Raw genomic sequence first — 20,733 nt, forward strand, 5'->3', positions numbered from 1 at the left:
TGCTCTGCCTGCCTTCTGCCTCCAGTGTTTACAATTTGCAGCATAGCTTTGGCTCACACAGCCGTTAAACAGCCCTGTGCCAGGCTGGGGGATGCGGCCTTGAACATGGCACTGGCCTTGCCCGAGCAGCTCCAAGCTCATCATTCAGCCCTGTGCCCTCACTGCTGTGTCTGTCCATCACCTTGCTTTTCAGAAGGTCTAGCCATTTTTCAATGTGTGAAACTTATATAGGCTCACTGTAGAAAATACATAAGTGATTAAAAAAAGAAAAAAAGAGTTCAACAGTTAGGATTTGGGTGTATTTCCTTTCAGCCTGGCTGGGGATTCTTCCATCCATCCCTTCATAAATAATGTTTATCCATTAGTAACAAAATTAAGGACACACTGAATATTCGTGGGTCCTGCTCTTTAGCATTTACGGTTCGTAGGCACATTTTCTCATGCCATTCAAGAGTCTTTGGAAGTATGATTTTCAGTGCCTGCACCAAGTTTCTTTGTGGGGCTGTGTCACGATTTGTCCAGTGCAGGCCGTGGCTGTGGTTTCTGGAGCTTGCCGTCCCAAAGGCCGCCGTGTTGAGTATCTCTGTGCATAGTCGGACAATTAGGAAGGCGAGATCTTGGGAAGCAGAACCGCCGGTCAGAAATTACGAGTGAGCGCATCTTTGAGGCTCTTGTCCCCTTTGCTGGTGGCAGCCAGAACCTTCGTGACGCCCAGGTTGCAGAAGTGAGTGGAGTGGGGCTGGGGCGATGAGCCAGGCTCTGTGGACACCTTCCAGCAGGCCTCTGAGGACAATTAACTAAGGACACTGCTCTGTCAGCTCAGGGCTGCGGATGCTTGGGAAACACTTGTCCGTCTCCTCAGTGACCTTCTACGCCCTCCTATAGCATGTGCCGCCCTGCAAACGAGGCCCTGGTGGTTTTTTGTTTTTCCCCCCCTTCTTCCGCCTCCTCCCCCCGCCCCCCCACTCCGGTTCCAGCCGTTGTTTCTCAGTCTAGTTGTGTAGGACACAGCTCCCTGGCCCAGGCTGGTATTAGGAGCCTTGTGCTGCCCCGGCTGAGGCTTTCAGTCTCCAGTCGTCGGTTGGCTGCTCACAGCATCTCACGGCAGCTCACGGCAGCTCTTGCTGGCCACCAGCCACTCATGGCAGCACACGGTAGCCCACGGCCACTCACGCTGGCTGCTGGCCGCTCATGGCAGCACACAGCAGCCTGCAGCAGCCCAGCTACAGGGAGAGCTGTTGTTCACAATCTTAGCTGTAGAGGCGCAGCTCACTGGCCCATGTGGGAATCAAACCAGCAACCTTGGCGTTAGGAGTACGGTGCTCCAACCACCTGAGCCTCCGGGCCGGCCTCCCTGGTGGTTTTAATGATTTCCGTACAGGTGCCAGCCCCGTGTCACAGCCTGTATTGCACGACTGAGCCCTCTTATGTGACAGTCGTCTTAAGTCATGTGGGCTTGTCTTTGCCCGCACCTGGGGAAATCCAGATCCAGTCTCCACACCTACAGAACTGGACACATGGCGGACACATGGGAAACATGTGCTAATTGATAGCAGATGGTCAGAGCCTGGCGCTACCTTGGGCTGCTCAGTCTCTGGGTTGTGTGGAATAACCGGGTAGTCGTTCGCTCACAGCTGTCTCTGACACTTTGTCCACATAGCTGCAAAAGCAGTTTTATTTATTCAGTCTCCAGATAATGCTTGGTGTGTCTGTGAACTAAAAGACCTCCTGCAATAACTCTGGTCCCCAGAAGTTCTGCTGTTAAATGTCACAGAATTCCCTGTCTTCTGAAAGCACAACAGGAATCAAGAATCCTTGCCCGTGCGTTGGGAAACAGTGTCAGTAAAAACCTAAGACGCGGTGGTTCTGAGACGTGTCTGCCTCCCTGAGGACCCGATGGCCTCTGAGGCACGGCTCCTTATTCCTGATTCATCTCTGTGTCCCTGGTACCTGCAGTGGGACCCCCCAACCCCTATGGCCGCTGCTCAGTAGACGCTGCCGCGAACAAAGCAAACCGATAAGTGATTTGGGGGTTGTGCTCTTCTTTGTAATGATTTTCATTTCAGATAGGGTTGCAAAATTATTTTGGCTTTAACACGGTGGAACTCAGCTCATGGTCTGTAGCCAAATAGCTTGTCTCGTGAGCAGGGAGCGGAGTCTGGTCTCTGCTTCCTGCCGGCTGTGACGCAGGCAAGCTGCTTCTCCTCCCTCAATCTCAGTTTCCTCACCTGTAGAGTGAGGATTACAGACCCGTTTTTGCCTGAATGACAGAACCATGGTCGGATCAGCAGGAAGCATAGTGAATGCAACATGTCCTCATATAAAGAACAAGTCCTTCTGCAGTCACTGCCTTGGGAAGCAGTTTGGGTGCCTTAGGAATAAAGCATTTCTTGAGGAAAAGCAAAATCAATTGACAGTATTCATGAGAGACGTTCATCGATGAATGTTTATTCTGCTTTGTCAGATTCCTATTTCAAATGTTGTTTGGTAGGAAAGAATTCTCTTAGGCCATCACTCTGCCCGCTTGTTCATGGAGAAACTCTTTCTTTGAATCCAGAGAGGGTCTCTTTCCTGTGACCCCAGTGACTGGCGGGGTTCTGTTCTCACTGTCGCAATGGCACGCCCTACTGCCTTTCTCGTCTCCTCTTGCTGGTTGGGGAGCTTTGCTGTAAAGAGAAGGAGAGACATTACATAGGGGAGAGTGGGGAATGGAGATCAAAAGAGATTTTTGTTTTGTTTTAAGATGGGAGAAATAGAGCATGCCGAGAGCACAGAGAGGGGAGCATTGGTGATCTGGAGGAAAAAGCAGATGTCACCGGAACAGTGTCGTTGAGTGGGTGGTCGGGATTGGGGCTCAGTGCCCACAGGTCATGGTGGTGCCCTCTGTCCAGTGATGCCCGCTGCCTTCTAGGGTCAGGGCAGCAGGAGCAGGCTTCCCAGGGCCAGGCACTGAGGGTGCGTTGTCTTCAGAGAATTTAAAAGCAGTAGCAATGGTTAAATGTGGTCCTGCCGTTTTTCTCCACGAGCCACCAGTGGCAGACAATGTCAGTTATAAGAACACCAGGGTGGACCTCCCCGCTGACCACAGCTCTGTGCCACTGCTTGTGCCACCCCTTATGCCAACAGGCGCGAGACTGGGTGGCTGGGTGCAGATGTGGGCGGGTCAGCAGGTGTGGTCGAGGAAGCTGGTAGAGGCTGTCTTCTGGCGGCTTCATGTGAACTAGGAAGCCAGGTCAGCAGCTGCAAGTGAGGCTGGGGTGTGGGGAGAGGAGAAGCTACGTACAACGTCTTCATTCACCATTGACAGAGCGTCAGTGGCCTAGAGACCTTGTATGACTGCTGTGTGGCTTTAAGAGTCTCCGTGAGCCAGTGATGGTGAGCGTCCCAGGGAAACAGGCAATGTGGGTGCAACTTCCCCGCCGTTCAGCTGTGTGAGTGAGGACACACTGTGTGCAGAGCGTCGGGGTGACTCAGGATCATGGTTTCCTGAGTGAGCGCCTACTGTGTTCCCACTGTGGGGTCGGCATGCTACCGACACTTCCTATTCAAACCGCCACACCCAGAGACTGTCCCTGCTTGTCTAGGCTCACCCAGCGTTACAGCATTAGGGGCTGGGGTGGGACATTTAACCTGCGTTTGTCTGCTTCAAAGCCACTGTCCTTCCCATCATACCAATTCTTCCTTTTAGTATAAATGTGAAAAGAAAAAAGAAAATCTAGCTTTTAATTATTGTTCGGGCCTGAATTTAATACTCTTCTATGTGCCTATAATTATTTTATCAGACTCAAACATCAGTGTTTATCCATGATGTCTTCCTGCCTCGTACAGCGGGAGGAACATAGTAGACTCTCAGTAAATATTTGTGAATGGTGATCATGCTTTAAATAGGAATGAAGTGGCTTAAAAGCACAACAGATTTCCTTCTTTCGTGTTCTTAGTCCAGTGCCAGCCAGTGAAAGGGGTCTTGGCTCTTGAGAAATGCTATTTTGATCAATTTTTCCTTGCACCTAATTTAAGAGTCTAGCTAGAATACTTAATTGCCATGGGTAAAGTTCATCCATTGGAGGGTAACATATAATTTTTCAAGTTCCATGTTCGTTTTTCACTTTGCTGGTTGATGCTGGAATCTAGGCTGTGGAGTAGATTTGGGGAACAGGGAGGTTTTTATTAGCCCCTATCCAGAGGACTGAGGATTTGAATACTGAAGAAAGAATTTTCTGGGAGCTGGGCCACCGGAAGTTAGAAGTGAGCAGCCCAGCTGTGCAGGTATCCACGAGCGGGACATAATGTGTCGGAGGCTGGCGATTGCTCAAAGGGGCAGCGTTCAATACTTTTCTTAGGCAGTTGGAAGTAATTGTTTCTGTGAAGATGAAATAACATATATATAATTTTTTTTTCCTTACAGAAAACACGGCCATCTTCATGTGTAAATGCTGTAACCTTTTCTCACCAAATCAGTCGGAACTCCTCTCCCACGTTTCTGAGAAGCACAGAGAAGAAGGAGTTAACGTTGATGACATCATCATCCCCCTGAGGCCCCTGAGTATTCCAGAGCCCCCCAAGCCCAGCAAAACGGGAGACGGTAAGGGGGCCGGGGTGCTGGGTGAGGACCACGGCCACGGATGTGCGTGTCTCTGATGATGATGTGAATTTGCTCTCAATTCCTTTGATTCTGACATTCTGTCCGGTGGGCACAGAAACCTAGAAAATCCACATTTCCAACCCAGAAATCACAATAAGGGTCTAATTATAGATCTGCTCAAATAAGATTGCTTCTTTGCATTCCCTGTACTTGGCTCCGGTAGGGGTTTCTCCAGTGCCTGGTGGGTGGGTGGATGGATGGGTGGGTGGATGGATGATGAATGAAGGTGGAACCATCTAACTCTATAGAACATGAGCTTGTCATCAGGTAAGTGTGCGTTTAACCCAGCTCTAGCTCCTGCGAGCTACATTACATCACCTGAAGCAAATTATATGATTTCTCTAAGCCTCACTTTGCTTATCTGAAAAGAAAAATGAAAACGTATCCCTGTCCCCGGGGGACTGTGAGGATTAAATCAAAGAACATACCTGTAGCCCCTAGAGTGACACCTGGCACAGAGAGGACAATAAAGGGACGCTGTTATCGTCACATACGTGATAAATAAGTGAGTATATGTAATCTTAAAAGCAGCATTTCTGAGCTAATCATGTACGCTTGGGACAAGGATTCAGTTGCAAGAAGCTTTGATTTGCACAGAACCCTCCATGTTTGGTCCATGTGCCAAGTGAGGTACTTCTTGCCTGCAGTGTCCGGACGTCCCCCACTGAACGGTGTCAGTTGCAGCAGGTGGATGGATTAGAGAAAGCGTCCAGGCGCTGTAATTAGGTCTGCATGTCTCTAAGGCTCATTCAGCCTGAGGTTGCTTCTCGGAGCTCTTCCCTCAGCCTGCAGGGCCTAGAAGGCCCTTGTCTGGACCCCTTCCATGTGCGATGATTGAACCCATTGCATTTTGTTTGCTTGTCCTGGGCCGAACACCGTGTAGATAAACCCATTGAAGCAATTACATTATTCCTTTATACTTTGTTTTTTTGTTTATTTTTCAATTACAAAAGTAATAACACCTTGCTGAAAAGTGTAAAACAATATAAAACGAGGAAGGCAAATACCCCTAACTGTCCCCCTAAGTTCCTCAGTGAATGGTCTTTACACCCTTATCAAAAATCAGTTGACCATAGATGTGTGGGTGTAATTCGTCATTCTCTGTTCTATCCCATGAATGTCCATGTCTGTTCTCAGGCCAGTAGAATACTATTTAGATGATTGTAGTACGTTTTGAAATAGGGAAGTGCAAGTCCTCTAACTTTGATCTTCTTTTTCAAGATTGCTTTGGCTGTTTAGGGTCTTGTAATTCTATATGTTATTTATATGTTTCTTTAAAAAAGGCATTTGGAATTTGATAAAGACTACATTGAATCTGTAGATCAGTTTGGGGATTGTTCCCATCTTAACAATATTAAGCCTTCCAATCCATGAACATGGGATGTCTTTTTATTTAAGTCTGTAATTTCATTCAGCAATGTTTCCTAGTTTTCAGTGCCCCAGCCTTATACCTCCTTAGTTATTTTCACTCCTAAGTATTTTATTCTTTTGATGCTGCTGTAAATGGAAATAACTATCTTAATTTCATTTTCACATTGTTCATTGCTAGTTTACAAATATGACTGTTACTCATATATTGCTCTTGTATCCTGCAACCTTGCTGAACTTGCTTATTAGCTCTAATAGTTTTATTGTGGGTTCTCTAGGAGTCTATCTATATAAAATCTTGTCATCTGCAAATAGAGATAGATTTACTTCTTCCTTTCCAATCTGTTTGCCTTTTATTTGACTTTCTTTCCTAATTGCCCTGGCGAGAAACTCCAGTACAATGTTGAATAGAAGTGATAAGAACAGGCATCCTTTTTCTTGTTCCTGACCTTGAGGAGAATGTCTTTCACTGCTAAGTATAATGTTAGCTGTTTGTTTTTGTTTGTTTTTTTTGTAGGTGTCCTTTATCAGGTTAAAGAAATTCCCTTCTAGTCTTAGTTTGTCGAGTGTTTTTATTATTGGATTTTGTCAAATGTTTTTTCCGTGTCTGTTGAGATGATCATGTTTTTGTTTTTTTTTCCTTCATCCTACTAATATGGTGTATCACATAGATAGATTTTCATATATTGACTCAGCCTTGCATTCCTGGGATAAATCCTACTTGGTCATATTGTATAATTCTTTTAATATGCTTCTGGATTTGGTTTGCTGGTATTCTGGTGAAGGCATTTATATTTATATTCAGCAATGTTGGTCTAGCGTCTTTTGTCTGATGTCTTTGGTTTTGGAATCAGCATAATAGTGGCCTCTTAGAATGAGGTGGGAAGCGTTTCCTTCTCTTCTATTTTTTGGAAGAATTTTGAAGTGTTGAAGTTAATTCTTCTTAAATGTTTGATAGAATTTGCCAGTGAAGCCATTTAGTCATGGGCTTTTTATTTTTGGTGGGAAGTTTTTTGATTACTTTTCATATTATAGGTGTAGTCATATTTTTCTGCTTTTTCTTGACTTAGCTTCAGTAGTTTGTATCTTTCCAGGAAATTTTCTATTTCATCAGATTTATCTAATTTATTGGCATACAGTTGTTTTTAGTATTTCCTTAGAATTCTTTTGATTTTTGTAAGATCAATAGTAATGTCCCCTCTTTCATTCTTGATTTTAGCAGTTGAGTCTTAATCTCCTTTTTCTTGCTGAGGTCAGCTAAAGGTTTGTAAATTTTGTTTATTTTCTCTCTTGTTTTTCTGTATCCTATTTCATCACTTTCCACTCTAACTTTTATTATTTCTGCCCTTCTGCTTGCTTTGTGCTTAGTCTATTTCTGTTTTTCTAGTTTTATGTTGGAAGGGTAGGCTGTTGACTTGAGATCTTTCTTCTTTATTTAACATTAGGCATTTACTGCTATAAATTGCCCTCTAAGCACTGCTTTCACTGCATCCTGTAAGTTTTGATATGTTGTGCATTTGTTTTGTTCACCTCAGTGTATTTTGTAGTTTTCCTTATGACTTCTTTCCTGACCCATTTGCTATTTAGGTCCACCGTTTAATTTTCATTCATTTTTGAATTTTCATAATTTATTTCCATTATTTCTAATTTTTGTCCAAATACATTTTATGATTTTAGTCCTTTTAAATTTATCGGGACTTGATTCATGGCCTAATATTTATGTAATAGATCCTGGAGAATGTTCCAGGTGCACTTGAGAAGAATTTGTCTTCTGCTGTTGTTGGGTGGTTAACACTGTTGTTCCAGTCTTCTGTTTCCTTGTTGATGCTTAGAATTTATAATTAAGGAATATGTGGCTCAGAGCCCAGAGGCGTTAAAACAACACACAGACATACCTGGGGGATATTGCAGGTTTGGTTTGAGACAACTGCAATAAAGTGACTATCGCAGTGAAGCCTGTCATAATCTTTTTGCTGGTGCTGAGTTTTACCTACAATTTGTAAAAAATGTAACATCTGTGAAGCACAGTAAAGCAAAGCACAATAAAACAAGGTGTGCCTGCCTGCACTCAAGGTTACCTAGTTAGTAAGTGGGAGAACGGGATTTGGGTCCCGCTGGTTTGATGGTATTTGCATGTTCTTTTGGTACTTTGGGTATAATCAAATTCTTACTATTGAGCTACTTTTATAAATAATTTTCTGAGTTTTGACTTAAATTATTCTTGAATACATTTCTCTTCTTTGTGTATACTGGAAGATTGGTTGCTTCTGTTGTTTAATTTAAAAAAGTATTTCTTAAGACTTTAATAACTCAGACTCTGAATGTGAGGAAATTTCTTCAAAAATCTTTTATTCAGTACTCCAAGTCCTTTTTTTGATTTGTGCAAGTCCATAAAATTTGAGGATTGTAGAGGTTTCGTTTCTAATGATTTCTTTTCAGGTTTAACCTTCACAATTAATTTTAGGTTGAGAGATACTTGAAATGGTTTCATTAAACCTTTAACTGAGTGGCAGTTGATTTATTATTTTGGTCTCCCTTTATAACATGAACATTTCTAAATCCTCTGGTTTATTTTATAGCCTTTTAATCATTTCTTTTTCCTCATGTAAGAAGTGGTCTGCAGGAAAACCTTCGGTTTTTCTGCCCTCTTTCTAACCAAATCTCAGGTTGTTGTTCAAGAAAAAATTGCCTAATGGACCAAGCTCATTCTCCCTTTTGTGTGTGTTATTGTATTTGTGAGTGTGTGATTCTTTATATGAGTGGGTTTGTGCGATGTGTGAGTGTGTGAGTGTGAGTGTGTGTGTGTGCACACGTGTGCATGCGCGTGGGCATTCATTCATCCCGATGGAGGCAGGGGCAGTTGGGTTTGCGCGAGGAGGAATTTACTTGTAGATGGGTCTCCTGAAAGCCTTGTTTGGCTCTTCCGTCGTCTTCTCCCTGTCAGCCTTTCAATAGGCGTTCTTCTCTTCTCTCTTTACCTTTTCCTTCCCTTCTCCTCCTCCTCCTGTTGCTTTATTCAATAATTGCAGCTGTGATGTGGCTGAGTGCTGTGCTGGGTGCTGAGCGTCCAGGGCGGACCTGAGTGCTGTGCTGGGTGCTGAGCGTCCAGGGCAGACCTGAGTGCTGTGCTGGGTGCTGAGCGTCCAGGGCGGACCTGAGTGCTGTGCTGGGTGCTGAGCGTCCAGGGCGGACCAGGCACTGTTCCTGTTGGTTCTGCCTCCTGGCTGCTGGGTGGCAGTGAGGCAAAGAGGCAACTTCAGTGCTGTGGGGAAAGTGCTTTTCTAGGCTGAAGTATGGGCTGATAAGAGGGGGGCACATTGTCTAGTTTGAGGGCAAAAGGAGGCTTCCCAGGGGAGGCTGGGATCTAAATTTAAATCTTTGTGTTGCCTCTTCTGGGCATTTACCACAAATAAAGTCATTTTGAGTGTATGCAGGCATGCTGTACTGCTGTTCCTGTAACCACTGAAACCCGAGCCCTGATTACTCCTGTAGGCAGCATGTGGTGCTGGAAAGAGCACCCACCTTGGACTCAGACAGACTCAGGTTTCAGACCTGGAGCTGTCATGTGGTTGGCAGGGCTGCAACCGGCACTTGTGGTGCCTTTGTGCAGATTACAGAAGGGTACCCCCATTCTGGACTGATGGGTCAGTCACAGGCTTTCCTTCAGAGTGAACAAACATAAAATGTGCCCAGAGGGCTGCAGCCAGCCTCAGAGAGCTCAGCGTGGCTCATGGAGCATCGGCCCCTGCCCGCCCTTGGATGCGCTCATGCAGGGCTCAGCACACAGCACTGTGTTGGGGATAGGCCCTGCTGGGGTTTAGGCAGGTGGCTTTGGTCGTCTGTCCAAGGGAGGTAAGATGCCGGCCTTTTTAAAGCAGGCTCTGAGACAGATGCACGCAGTGCTTTCATACGTGGTACGTGCACGGTGCATCAGTGGCCCTCCCGCTGCCCCTTCTGTCCATCTGTTGTCCAGTTCAGGAGTTGGGTCACAATGGGGCTGGGTGACACCATCGTCATTTCTCCGTAGAACTTAGAGGTCGAAATGTGTCATTTCTGGGCTCTGATACCATAATCTGACCTGACACAGACACGAAGTTCACAGACACTGAGGCCAATGGATCTGGGTTCAAATCCTAGCTCTGCCACATGTTAGTTCTGTGTCTTGGGGCTAATTAATTCATCGTCATCAGCCTCGGTGTCCTCCTCTGTCAAATGGGAATATTACTGATGCTTCCCTCAGGGACTTGACGGAGAAATGCCCTGGAGGTGCTCGCTGTGGTGCCTGAGATGTACGGCTGAATGATTAATTGTTGGCCGTTGCTGGGATTTCCGTGGCATTTCCACATCATTGCTGATAAAACCCCACAGAGCCAGCTTAGGATGCCTTCAGCCAACCAGTGCCTTACAACACAGGGCCGGCTATCATCTATCACACAAAGGGGCTGCTGTGTTCCCCTTAAACCTGAAAGGCTCACGCTCCCTCGTTTCTGATAAATAATTCATCGTCTCCCTGTCACTTGCTGGGTTGTTGGAAATAAATGCCAGGGAGATTGACGGTCAGGGCCTGACAATGTTAGTGTTCAGGATTTTTCTAAATTCTCTAGTTGGTTTGATTAAAGATTGAGCTGCAAAGTGAGAGACTGACTGGAAAGCTGGCTTCATCCATGGTTTTAAGCATAGTGAAGTTTGTGGGCCCCTAATTCTGTAATGGCTTTCTTGCTGTATGAGACATTTTAAAGCGAAGACATCAAGGAAAAGGTGCCGTAATGAACAAGAGTGGGCGAACGTCTAGGCGGCACAGGCTCCAGCAGTGGGCTGGCCGGGAGGGGACTGGTTTCTTCAGCGAGAGTCCACATCAGAGTACCAATGACTGGCCATCGTAATAAACAGCTGCCATTCATCAGTCCCCTAAGCATCACGCTCAGCATTTGGGCAGATTGCTTTTATTAATAGGGACTCTATAAATTAGACTCAGTTTGTGTCTGTTTTTCATGTTAGAAACTGAGGAGCAGGGAGGATTTGAGCCCAGGTCGGCTGAACCCAGCCAGTGTTCTCAGCACCCCACATTTGGGCTCTACCTGTATATCTAGAATCGACGTGAGGGTTACATGACTCAGCAGAAAGATCTGGGAGTGGGGGATGGAAACCCATTCCCAGCTCTGAGAGCGCAACAGCTGCTTCTGGAAAACGTGCCAAGTCGCTGAACCTTTGGAAACCTCATTTCATTTCCTATTGTGAAAATTACATTTGCTACATCTATCTCTTAAGGTTTTTATGAGGATAAAATGAGATAATCGCTGGGAAAGTGCTTCCTTGAGTGATGTATAAGGGCTTACGTTATTAGATTTTTGGTAATATTGGGCTTTTTTTCATAATGCTCACATTATCTTTTGATTGAATGTGAAAACCTTTAGCTGATTCTTTCTGTCTCTTGCTAGCTCTTGGCCCTGGATCTGCAAGGACGGTTCTCTGACGGTGGGAAATTGTCCCCAAACTGTGGACTTGGGACAGAGTTGAGATGCACCTTTCTCACCTCTGTGGGAACTTGGGACATAGGTTATGACTTATGTTCCAAATGTTTCTTTTCCTATTTAAAAAAAAAAAAAAAATTGAAAAGAATTTAGGTGCTACAAACAAACGTTATTTAATACTTCACAAGGTAGACGCCTTCGTTCAGACAACTCCAAGGTGGAGAAGGCAGGAGGCTTTAGCAGGATGAAGAATAAGATCAAGAGAAGCTCACAGGAAACGGTGCAGGGAGCTGGCTCACCACCTGTGTGCCTCTCACTGTGAGTCCGAGACGAGCTGGGACGAAGGCTGAGCTGCTCAATAGCGGGGACGCCCTGGTGGAGAAGGTCATCTGAACTGGGCCTGAACTGTTGGCATTTGACTTCGGCTTGAGGTCTGATTGGGGGGGCAGGAGGCAGTCAGATACGGGGCGATAGTACAGATAAGTAAAACGAGACAGGGTTATCTGTGCATGTTTAGGGAGGTCTAGAACATTCCATGAGCGTGGGGGGTGGCCACTGTGGGTGTGTGTGTACGTGTGTATGTGTGTATACACGCATGTGCGTGCAGGTTTGAACCACGCAGTGAAGGGCCTAGAAAGCCAAATCTGAGAATTATGGGGCTAAGTCATCAAGAGCAATGGAAGGTTCTAGAACGAGGGAGTGGTAGTGAGACAAGGGATGGAGGTGGAGAAAGACTGGAGAAGGCTGGATCCCGGAGATTGTGTGCAGGCATCCAGGTGACAAAGGTGACATAATAACATAAAAGGGGTTTACGGGGCAGATGTCTTTAGGACAAAGTCCATAGAGTTCAGTGACAGACTGACTAAAGGAATTCAGGGAGGAGGCAGGAGAATTGGAGGTGATGCCATTAAAATGTTTTGATTTAGAGGTGACAACATTTTCCTTGCCCATTTCCAAGAGCCTCGGCTCTTCTAAGAAATGTGGGTAGTTGACAGCAGCAGCTTGTTTTCAGTGCTGTAGTTATTCCAAGTTCATTTATGAATATTTCATTTTTAGCAGACTAATTGGTCTTAAGGATCTGAATTATGGATGTAGGAAGATGTAGGATTCGTTTGGTCACCGTTGTGTTAGAGGCTTTCCAAAGCTTTCACGGCCGATTGGGCATTTCTTCCTGGACAGCCACATCACACACTGCCCGTCAGTGAAATGCTCCAGGATTTAGCAAGTGCCCGCCAAGCAGGACCAGGTTAGGTGCAGGGTGAGAAAGAGCAGTGGGAAGAGAGATACACAGATGAGTCTTGCGTCGGACCGACTGTGCTGTGCTCCTACTATGTGATGAGCACAGATCTCGCACGCCTTGCACACAGTGGTTGCTTTCCCATGCCTGGCATATGCTCGTCTGTGGAGAAAATGCTGGGTACCCTGCTGCAATGAGCTTGCCAAACGAAGGCTCTGTGCACAGTTCTCCACGCGACTGCTTTGTCTGCCCAAGACTGCTGACAACCAGCCACCACTTGGGGTCCCCAGAGCCACCCTCACTTCTGACCAGCTAGATATAAATTTGGGGGTCCCTATAGAGTCCTTCAGGTTCTGTAATTTGCTAGAAAGACTCGCAGGACTCAGAAAAGCGCTACACTTACAATTACAGTTTTATTTTACCAAAAGGGTACAAATTAGAATCATCCAAAGGAAGAGATTCTGGGCAAAGTCTGGGACTAGGAGGGTTTCAGATGGAGCTTCTGGTCATCCTGCTGCCCCCGACGATGGAGTCCTGGATGCCGTTACCTCCTGCCCCTACATATGACACAATTCCATATATGTCGAGCAGTGCCAGCCAGGGACGCTCGCTGAGCTTTTGGTGCCCAGAGTTTTTATGGGGGCTCGATGACGAACTGCCCGTGTAGCTGGCCTGTTCAGCCTCCCTTCGTCAGGGATGTTCAGACCGATACCTTTATTCTCCACTTCCTCCAGAGGGCGGAACCCATGTGACGTGTTCCTGTCATAAGTCATATAGTTAGACTGTCCGGCGACCAAAGCCCCCCGGCAAACAGACACTCCCCTCAGCCAGGGCATGCCTAGAGGTCAACCCCAGTAGCCAAGGGCAGAGGCCAGGCCACTCATTGGGTAAAGTTTCTTCTCCTCATAGAGCATTTTGGAGGAGTAGCTTGTATCCACCTGGTCACGATGCAGAGTCTGTCACTGGGTTGGGCCTGGGCCACCGACCCCCGTAAACTTCTGCAGAAGAGATGACGGGACGGGAGGTGCATGTTTTATAGCCTCTCCGATTCTGCTTCTCTATTAATTGCTGCTTCAGTAGGTTTCACAAGGTCATGCTGTTGTAAAGAATAAGGGACTGAAGTAAACGATTGTCCTTTGCTAGTTCCTTTCCTTACCTCCCCCTCCAACCTCCCCACACATATCGGCCGGGCCTCCTGTCGGCACAGCTCTGTTCTGGGGAAATCCAGTGCGGACAAAGGGAGCAGAGGGTCTTGTGCCCTGGTTATTTTATCGGTCCCTCCGTTTGCCTTTCCTCCCCTGCTCTCTCCCCACCCTCCCACCCCCACCCCCAGGCCCCAGCACATCCAGGGAGATGGAGGGAAGACAGTAATTGTGCTGGCTGCCCTGGCTGAGGAAGGCTGTGGTGTGGACCTCCCTCAGGCAAGGTTGGCACGCCCTTGGCACCGCAGCCAGCAGAATCTCTGTTCCTGCCAGCCCCCTCCACCCATCCCCAATCTCAGCCACTTTCCCATTCTCCTGCGCAGTCTCCCTGAGTTCTTGGGGACCCTGTCCAGAATCTGCTCCTTTGTCCAGAGCCCACATTTTCACACTGCTCTTTCCCTGCAGACTCTGCTGCCTTTCCCTGCAGAACTGTCCTGCCCTCCTTTGTCCCTGTGGCCTCTCTGTCTGATTTGGGACCAGAAGTGACTTGCCGTGGTAGCTGTGGGCAGTGTGGTTGATGCTTTCCTGTGCAGAGTTGTAGCCTTAGAGTGAGCAGGGAGGGACCCTGAAGACCTTCTACAGATGACCGATCCCCCAAGATGTGTTAGAACCTAAGACCTCCTCCTCCACGCTGATGTGCAGATTCAGCGAGGACTGCTGAGAGGCCATGCCTCAGCCAGGCAGATCCAGACCTCTAAGGAGGGGATGTCAGCCACGTGCTGCCGGCCGCCTGCTTGGCCACTCGGCCTACCTGTCAAGTCACATCACCTAAGACCATGCCACTGTACCTGCACACAGCAGTGCGATGCTCCCTGACCCCGCTCACCCCTCTTAATTCCCACCTTCATTCCAGAGACAAATGCCTTAAAAATGAATGCTAATTAAGAAGAAATACAAGTTGTACAATGATGTGAAACTTGCTCTAAAGCAGCTCTGATCGTGACATGTAAATCACTAGGTCGCTAGGAAACTTGGAAAATGTTGTCTGTAGTCTTGTAATTTGTGGTTTTAGACTGTAATTATTTTTTCTCTTTTTCGTCAGAGCAATTTGGCTGTAATAATCATGATGCCTTGCAATAATCTGAATAGTTGTGTAACTCGTTAAGAGCATGAAAAGCTAAGCAGCCTTCCCGAACCCTTTGCAAAGAAGCCCTCAAGCCATTTCTGAGAACTGGATTTAAATGGAGATGGTGGTTCACACGGAGCCTGATTTGTGAACTGGGGGCTGGTGGGCCCCACTTTACAGAAGCAGCATATGCACAGGTTCTGATAAAATGATTTCCTAAGTCACACTGTTACAAACTTTATTATATATTAGCATAGAGATGCAACAATATTAGCGCTAAACGTGCTGTTTGCAGCTGCTCATTTCTGGAACTACCTCAGACTTTTCATTCTTTTGTTTTGTTTTGTTTTCGTTCTTTTTGTTTTTTCCTCTTTTATTTATTTATTTATTTATTTATTTATTTATTTATTTATTTATTTTCCAGACTTTTCATTCTTAATAAAGCACGACACTGAACATATTCCCACACTTGGAAGGTGAGTACCTGCCCTCACTGTCGCCTCGAGTGACTACCGCGTGCCCTCTTGTTTCCTCTGCAGAACTGTCAGTCATGAAGAGGAAGAGAGGCCGGCCTAAGGGGTCCACCAAGAAGCCCAGCGCTGAGGAGGAGCTGGCAGAGGGCCTTGTGAGCCCGGGCGAGGACAGTGCGCTGGCCCTCGGGGACGGGGGCGGCCTGGCCCCACGCAGCCTGGAGTGCCCCAAGTGCTGCCGGAAGTTCTCCAACATGCGCCAGCTCCGCAAGCACATCTGCATCATCGTGCTGGACCTGGGCGAGGACGAGGGAGGCGCAGGTACGCACCTGCCCGGCTGCACCTGTCGGTTTCTGAAAGAGCTGGCCGCTCAGATCAGTTTTTACTGGTCCTGTTGTTACTCGGAAGTAGCACAGATCTACACGCATCTCGCCTCTCTGGGCAAGTGCCAATTTCTGTAATGACTGCGGACTATGTCTGGGAGTATTCTTTGAGCTGAGTGTGTCATCTGGTAGTTGGTGCCCAGAGAGTCCAAGTCATGGGGGTATTTTAGGAGATGACTTGGGGTGTCTAAGAGGGTAGACCCAGCCTCTACCCTTCAGGAGGTAAGACAGTTACAGATATTTGATCAATAAATGTGGGCAAAGGAATTATCTTAACACATGCGGTTGGGTACACAAAGTATTTCAAATCATAGGGTCCCCAGAGGGAATAATAAGAGTCTGGTTCAAAGTCTGAGAAATGCTTTAAAAAGTAAACCCTTTGTACGTTGAAAATAATGATGAATTCCCAGGAAGTGACAAAGATCATATGGAGAGGTCCCAGGTAACTTCCCCCGTTTCCCCCAGTGGTTATGCCTTAGTTGTCAAATACATCTTACGTTTGATATCGTACAATGTCAAACCCAGGACATCTGCAGTGAGAGAACGTGTGTGTAGTCCTGTCACTCATCACACGTGCAGACCCTTGCAGCCCCCGCCACAGTCAGGAGACAGAACTGCTCCGTCACCACAGGCATCGCCCTCGTGCTCCTGCATCACAGTTGCCCCACCCTTTACCCGCCCCCAACTGCCAATGTGTTAGTCAGTAATTTTGCCATTTCAAGGCTGTTACATCAACTGAATCCCACAGTCTGTGACGTTTTAAGATTGGCTTAGAAAACCTTGTTTTCAGACCCAATTTCATAATTTTATAATTGAGGCAGTTGAGGTCCAGAGTGATGGTTACCCAGACTCACAGTCACAGGAAGGGAAGTTGCAGTGCCATCCCACGTCTCCCTATGCCTACCCTGCGGGCAGCCCCGTTCTGCCCCACCAGTGTCCTAACCACTCCCATTTCTACGTTGCAGATATAGGTTGTATTCATCTTAGTGTACTTCTCTCAGCCTTTTCTCTAGCCTTACAAGAAACGAAAATTCCACTCTGTGTGGTTCCGAGGTTTGTTTCTACTCTGTAATTAATTACGCAGTGTTTTCAGCAATGGCAGACAGGCAGGGTCCTTTCTAATAGGATCAGCTTCCTCCAGTAATGAGCTGTATAGAAAATGGTCTTGTGCGCTATTGATTTCAGTGCCTAAATGGACTTGAGTAAATACCAAATGCAAAGGTAGGAGCTCTGGGTGTTTTTCCCTTTCTGGCCACGGCTGCGAAGCCTCCAAAATATGCAGAAACGACCTTCTGCCCAGCTGCCTCATGGCTGACACTCATCTGATCACCCCACGTTTCATAGTTTGCCAAGCACAATATTACGCTTTGGAAAATTCTCGCATAATTGTTTTAATACATGCTCTGTGAAGAGCAGCTTAGTGACATTTCAAATGCTTGACCTTGACTCTTGAGCTTGTTAAAACAATTAGAGGAAAACAAAATAAACTCCTTCCCTGCGCTGAACCATGGCAAGTTAAACTAACACTTTTGATATGTATTCGACATTTATTTATTTTATTCTGCATTTGAATAGTCAAAGAAGCCAGGAAAACAGATTTTTTTTTAAAATGCCATGATGTGCAACAGCTGGTGTTTTTGAAAAACATTTTGTAGCCTACAGAAATCAATATGTCAAGTTTATAAAAGCGACTGGCTTCTGAACCTTTCTAATCTTGTTATTTCTGGGGTCGTTTTATGCAAGGAGAGTTGTAAAAAGGTGCTCGTATTTGTGTTAAATCCTTCCAAAAGAAGACAGGCATTTATTTTAAGATTTTACCTAAGATGCACTTTTAATCTTCATGAAGATTCTTTACAATATTTCAAGTGTCTTCTACTATATCTGTATTAGCAACACAGCTGACTTGATAATAGCTGCTATGGTTGAAAACGGTTTTGAACGAGGCGTGTTTGAAATTCACAGGTGGAACGGCTGTGCAGTGTCAGTCTCTGAATATAACACTTTTCTCTGTGGCAGGAGCTATAACGGCGACATCTGCTTCTCCTCGCTGCCTCGTAAACCCTCCTTTTATCTCTGCACTGATGAGATGAATGGAAACCCTGAGGAGATCTAGCTCAGTGGTCTCCACCTGTACTCCCTCTTCAGCATGCTTGTGGGGGCTTCTCCTTGTGTAGTTAGATTCCGTTCCTGTGACCCCTCTCTCCCGACTGTCCTCCGACCTCTGCCACTGACGCTGCTTCTCACGTGACTGTCGCCGACCATCAGTCGTTGCAGGCCAGGTTACGCCCTTCTAACAAACCTCCCCCGAATCGCAGTGGGTTAACACAACCAAGCTTCCCTCTTGTTCCTGCTGCACGTCCATTGCTCTGCTCACTCAGGGACCCAGGTGGAGAGAGCAGCCACCGTCCTGAGCACTCCTGGTCACCGTGCAAGAGGGAAGGAGAGCCCTGGGTGGTTTCACCTTGGCCCAGGGTGACATCTGTCATTTCTGCCCATGCAGGTCATTGATCAGAACTGATGTCACGGCCCCACCAGACTTCGTGGGGCCAGGAAGTGCCTAGGGCAGGCGAGAACCGGAAATGTTTGATGACTGTCACTAGAGACGATTTCATGTCCATGGATTTGCCCAGTAGCTGTGTTCTGGTGACCTACAGACATGTGCCTTGTCCAGACCTTCTCTTGAGCCCGAGCCCTATATTTCCGTTGGAGTGTTCCGTAGGCAGTTTAAGCTGGATGGCACATTCAGTACTGAACTCAATCTCCAGCTCCTTATACTTCGTCCTCCCATATTCCGTCCTGGTGACTGGCCCCACCATCCAGATGGCTCAGCTCAAAAGCTCTCCCAAAAAACAGGCCTTTTTGCTAGGACTTTTGCAGGAAGACTGTCTTGTTAAGCCCCTTGGAAGGCAGCCTGGGGCTGTGCTGCTGTCAGGGGTGCCAGCTTGTTCAATGGGTGCCAGCAGGCAAAGGGGGTGGCCCCGCTGCATTCTGCTGTCTGAAGTTCAGTGGGCTACTTGCTGGGTCCTGCGTGGAGGGGCTTGATGGCACGTGACGGAGCCTGTGACACAGGGGGCCTTTACTCTAAGTGATGGTTCTTCCCAAGACAAGTAGCTGCTGCGTGTTATGAAAAAAATCAGTGCTTTTCTCACCGTGACAACCCCAATTGCTGAGAAGCACGGGGATAGATGGCAGTGGCCCGTGGCCCAGCAGCCGTTAAAGCCAGATGTCCTGCTGTGCCCGCTGCCTCTGGGCTTCCACGGAGGCTGGCTAAGCAGAGGGCTGAGCGGGTTCTCTGCAGCAGCCGGTCTCTTCTCCGCCTCTTCCTGCTGACTGGGCTTGTGCGTTGTGGGCGCCAAGCCAGACTTGGGGGACCAAAGTTAAGAAAGGCGAGTCTCTTCCCTTGAGCAGCTGAGTGTCTGCAGAGGAGGACAGAGAGGCGAATAGATCACAGTAGATGGCAGAGGGGCCACCAAATGCAGAAGGGGCAGGGCAGGACCACAGGTCTGTGGGGTGCATCCTGGAGGGCTTCCCGAGGAGGGGGCTGTGAACTCTGTCTCTAAGGGTATTTGGCCTGGTGAGGGCGGGGGAGGAGGTGGGATCGGTGTTTCCTTCATGGTAGTTCATGCAAAAGCCTGCAGGTGCTGGAGTACAGTTACCTTTAAGGAAGGCTGGGTAGTTCGCTGCAGGTAGTATGTAGTTGGGGTGGGGGGTCACGTGGAAGCAAAGGCCTCCTGCCCTTCATCTGCTTATTTTCATAGCCATCCCTCTGTGGGGACACTGTGCTGGAAGCAGGTGCTCACCGGGCCTCGCCTAGAGTAAGGGAGACAGGAAGATGTGAGAAAGCCTGAGGGAGGAGGAAGCGCCGAGGGAGCCACACATAGTCAGCAGGTTAGAGAGAATTACTGTGGGTCAATGCGTTTCTTAAACTGTGGTATTAGCAGCGTGGATTGAATTGGTGGAGAGCCCCAGAATATAATCTTATCAGTCTGCTGTTCTGACACCTGCTCCGGGCCTTATTAATGTGGCTGATAACACTTGACTCTGGGGCGTTCTGAGATTTAATTAGTTCTTGGGCAATTTGGAATCGGAACTTTAGAATATTAGTGCAGTATTAATTATGAATGAACGCATATGAGCAAATTTCTACAAGTGTCTGATAGCAGGGACAGTTAACTCTTCATCTGCCCATTACCACTCAGCCAGCCTTGTTTGAATGCTACGATGTGTAAGGGCTCAGAAACCCTATGGGAAATTCAAGGGTAAAACATAGACACAGATCCCACCTGCTGAGCGTGGGGTTGGGCAGTGGGGCAATATCCCCGCCGATGAACTGCTCTAGGACAGGAGGGGATGGTGAGAAAAGAGCAGGGAGAGTCAGAGGTGAAAGGGTCTTACTTGAGAGATTTTGTATCCAATGACCTTCATTTTTCTTTGCAAGGTCAGAGAAGTGCATCTGAGTTAAGGGTGTGTATGCAAATGTGATGTGCTTGGTGTGCGCGCAAGTGTGACGTGCACGTCGGTAAGGGGCTGAGGAAAATGGGAATACTTTTGACCTTGCTGTTGGTCGTCCATGACCTGATCACAAGTATTGATTGAGCACCTACTGTTTGTACACCAGGCAGGTGGTGCTGCTGCCCATGTGATGCCAAGGGGCAGAGGTGTCGGCAGTAGAGGTGCTCAGACATCAGTGGGCCGGGCAGACAGTGGCACCAACGCTTTGGGTTAAGCGTGATGAGCATCTGTAGAGGTGACCAGGGTCTTCAGGGAGCTCAGAGAAGGTGCCGCCGTAGCAGCCTGGGAGCGCAGGGTGGTGGTCAGGGAGGGCTGGGGCGGAGGTTTGAAGGCCGCTGGGCCCATATTCTGAAGAGCGGGGGAAGTGGAGGCGAGGGCAGGG

General features: G+C 47.4%; 1 protein-coding gene across 7 annotated transcripts in view; it reads left to right on the forward strand.

The window, feature by feature from the left end:
- Nucleotides 1-20,733, forward strand: part of ZFAT (zinc finger and AT-hook domain containing) — a 213,592-nt gene that overhangs the window by 91,357 nt on the left and 101,502 nt on the right. For 6 of the 7 annotated variants that reach the window (XM_074316937.2, XM_074316938.2, XM_019724243.3 and 3 more), the window contains 2 exons: nucleotides 4,406-4,582; nucleotides 15,526-15,777. In XM_074316937.2, coding sequence (XP_074173038.2) covers nucleotides 4,406-4,582; nucleotides 15,526-15,777 — 429 coding nt within the window. Of the gene's footprint in view, nucleotides 1-3,918; nucleotides 4,267-4,405; nucleotides 4,583-15,525; nucleotides 15,778-20,733 lie in introns of those variants that run through there. The other variant, XM_019724253.3, reaches the window with a different exon arrangement.

This window comes from Rhinolophus sinicus, chromosome 6 (assembly GCF_057876585.1).
Source record: "Rhinolophus sinicus isolate RSI-liver-muscle chromosome 6, RSI-T2T, whole genome shotgun sequence".
NCBI lineage: Eukaryota > Metazoa > Chordata > Mammalia > Chiroptera > Rhinolophidae > Rhinolophus > Rhinolophus sinicus.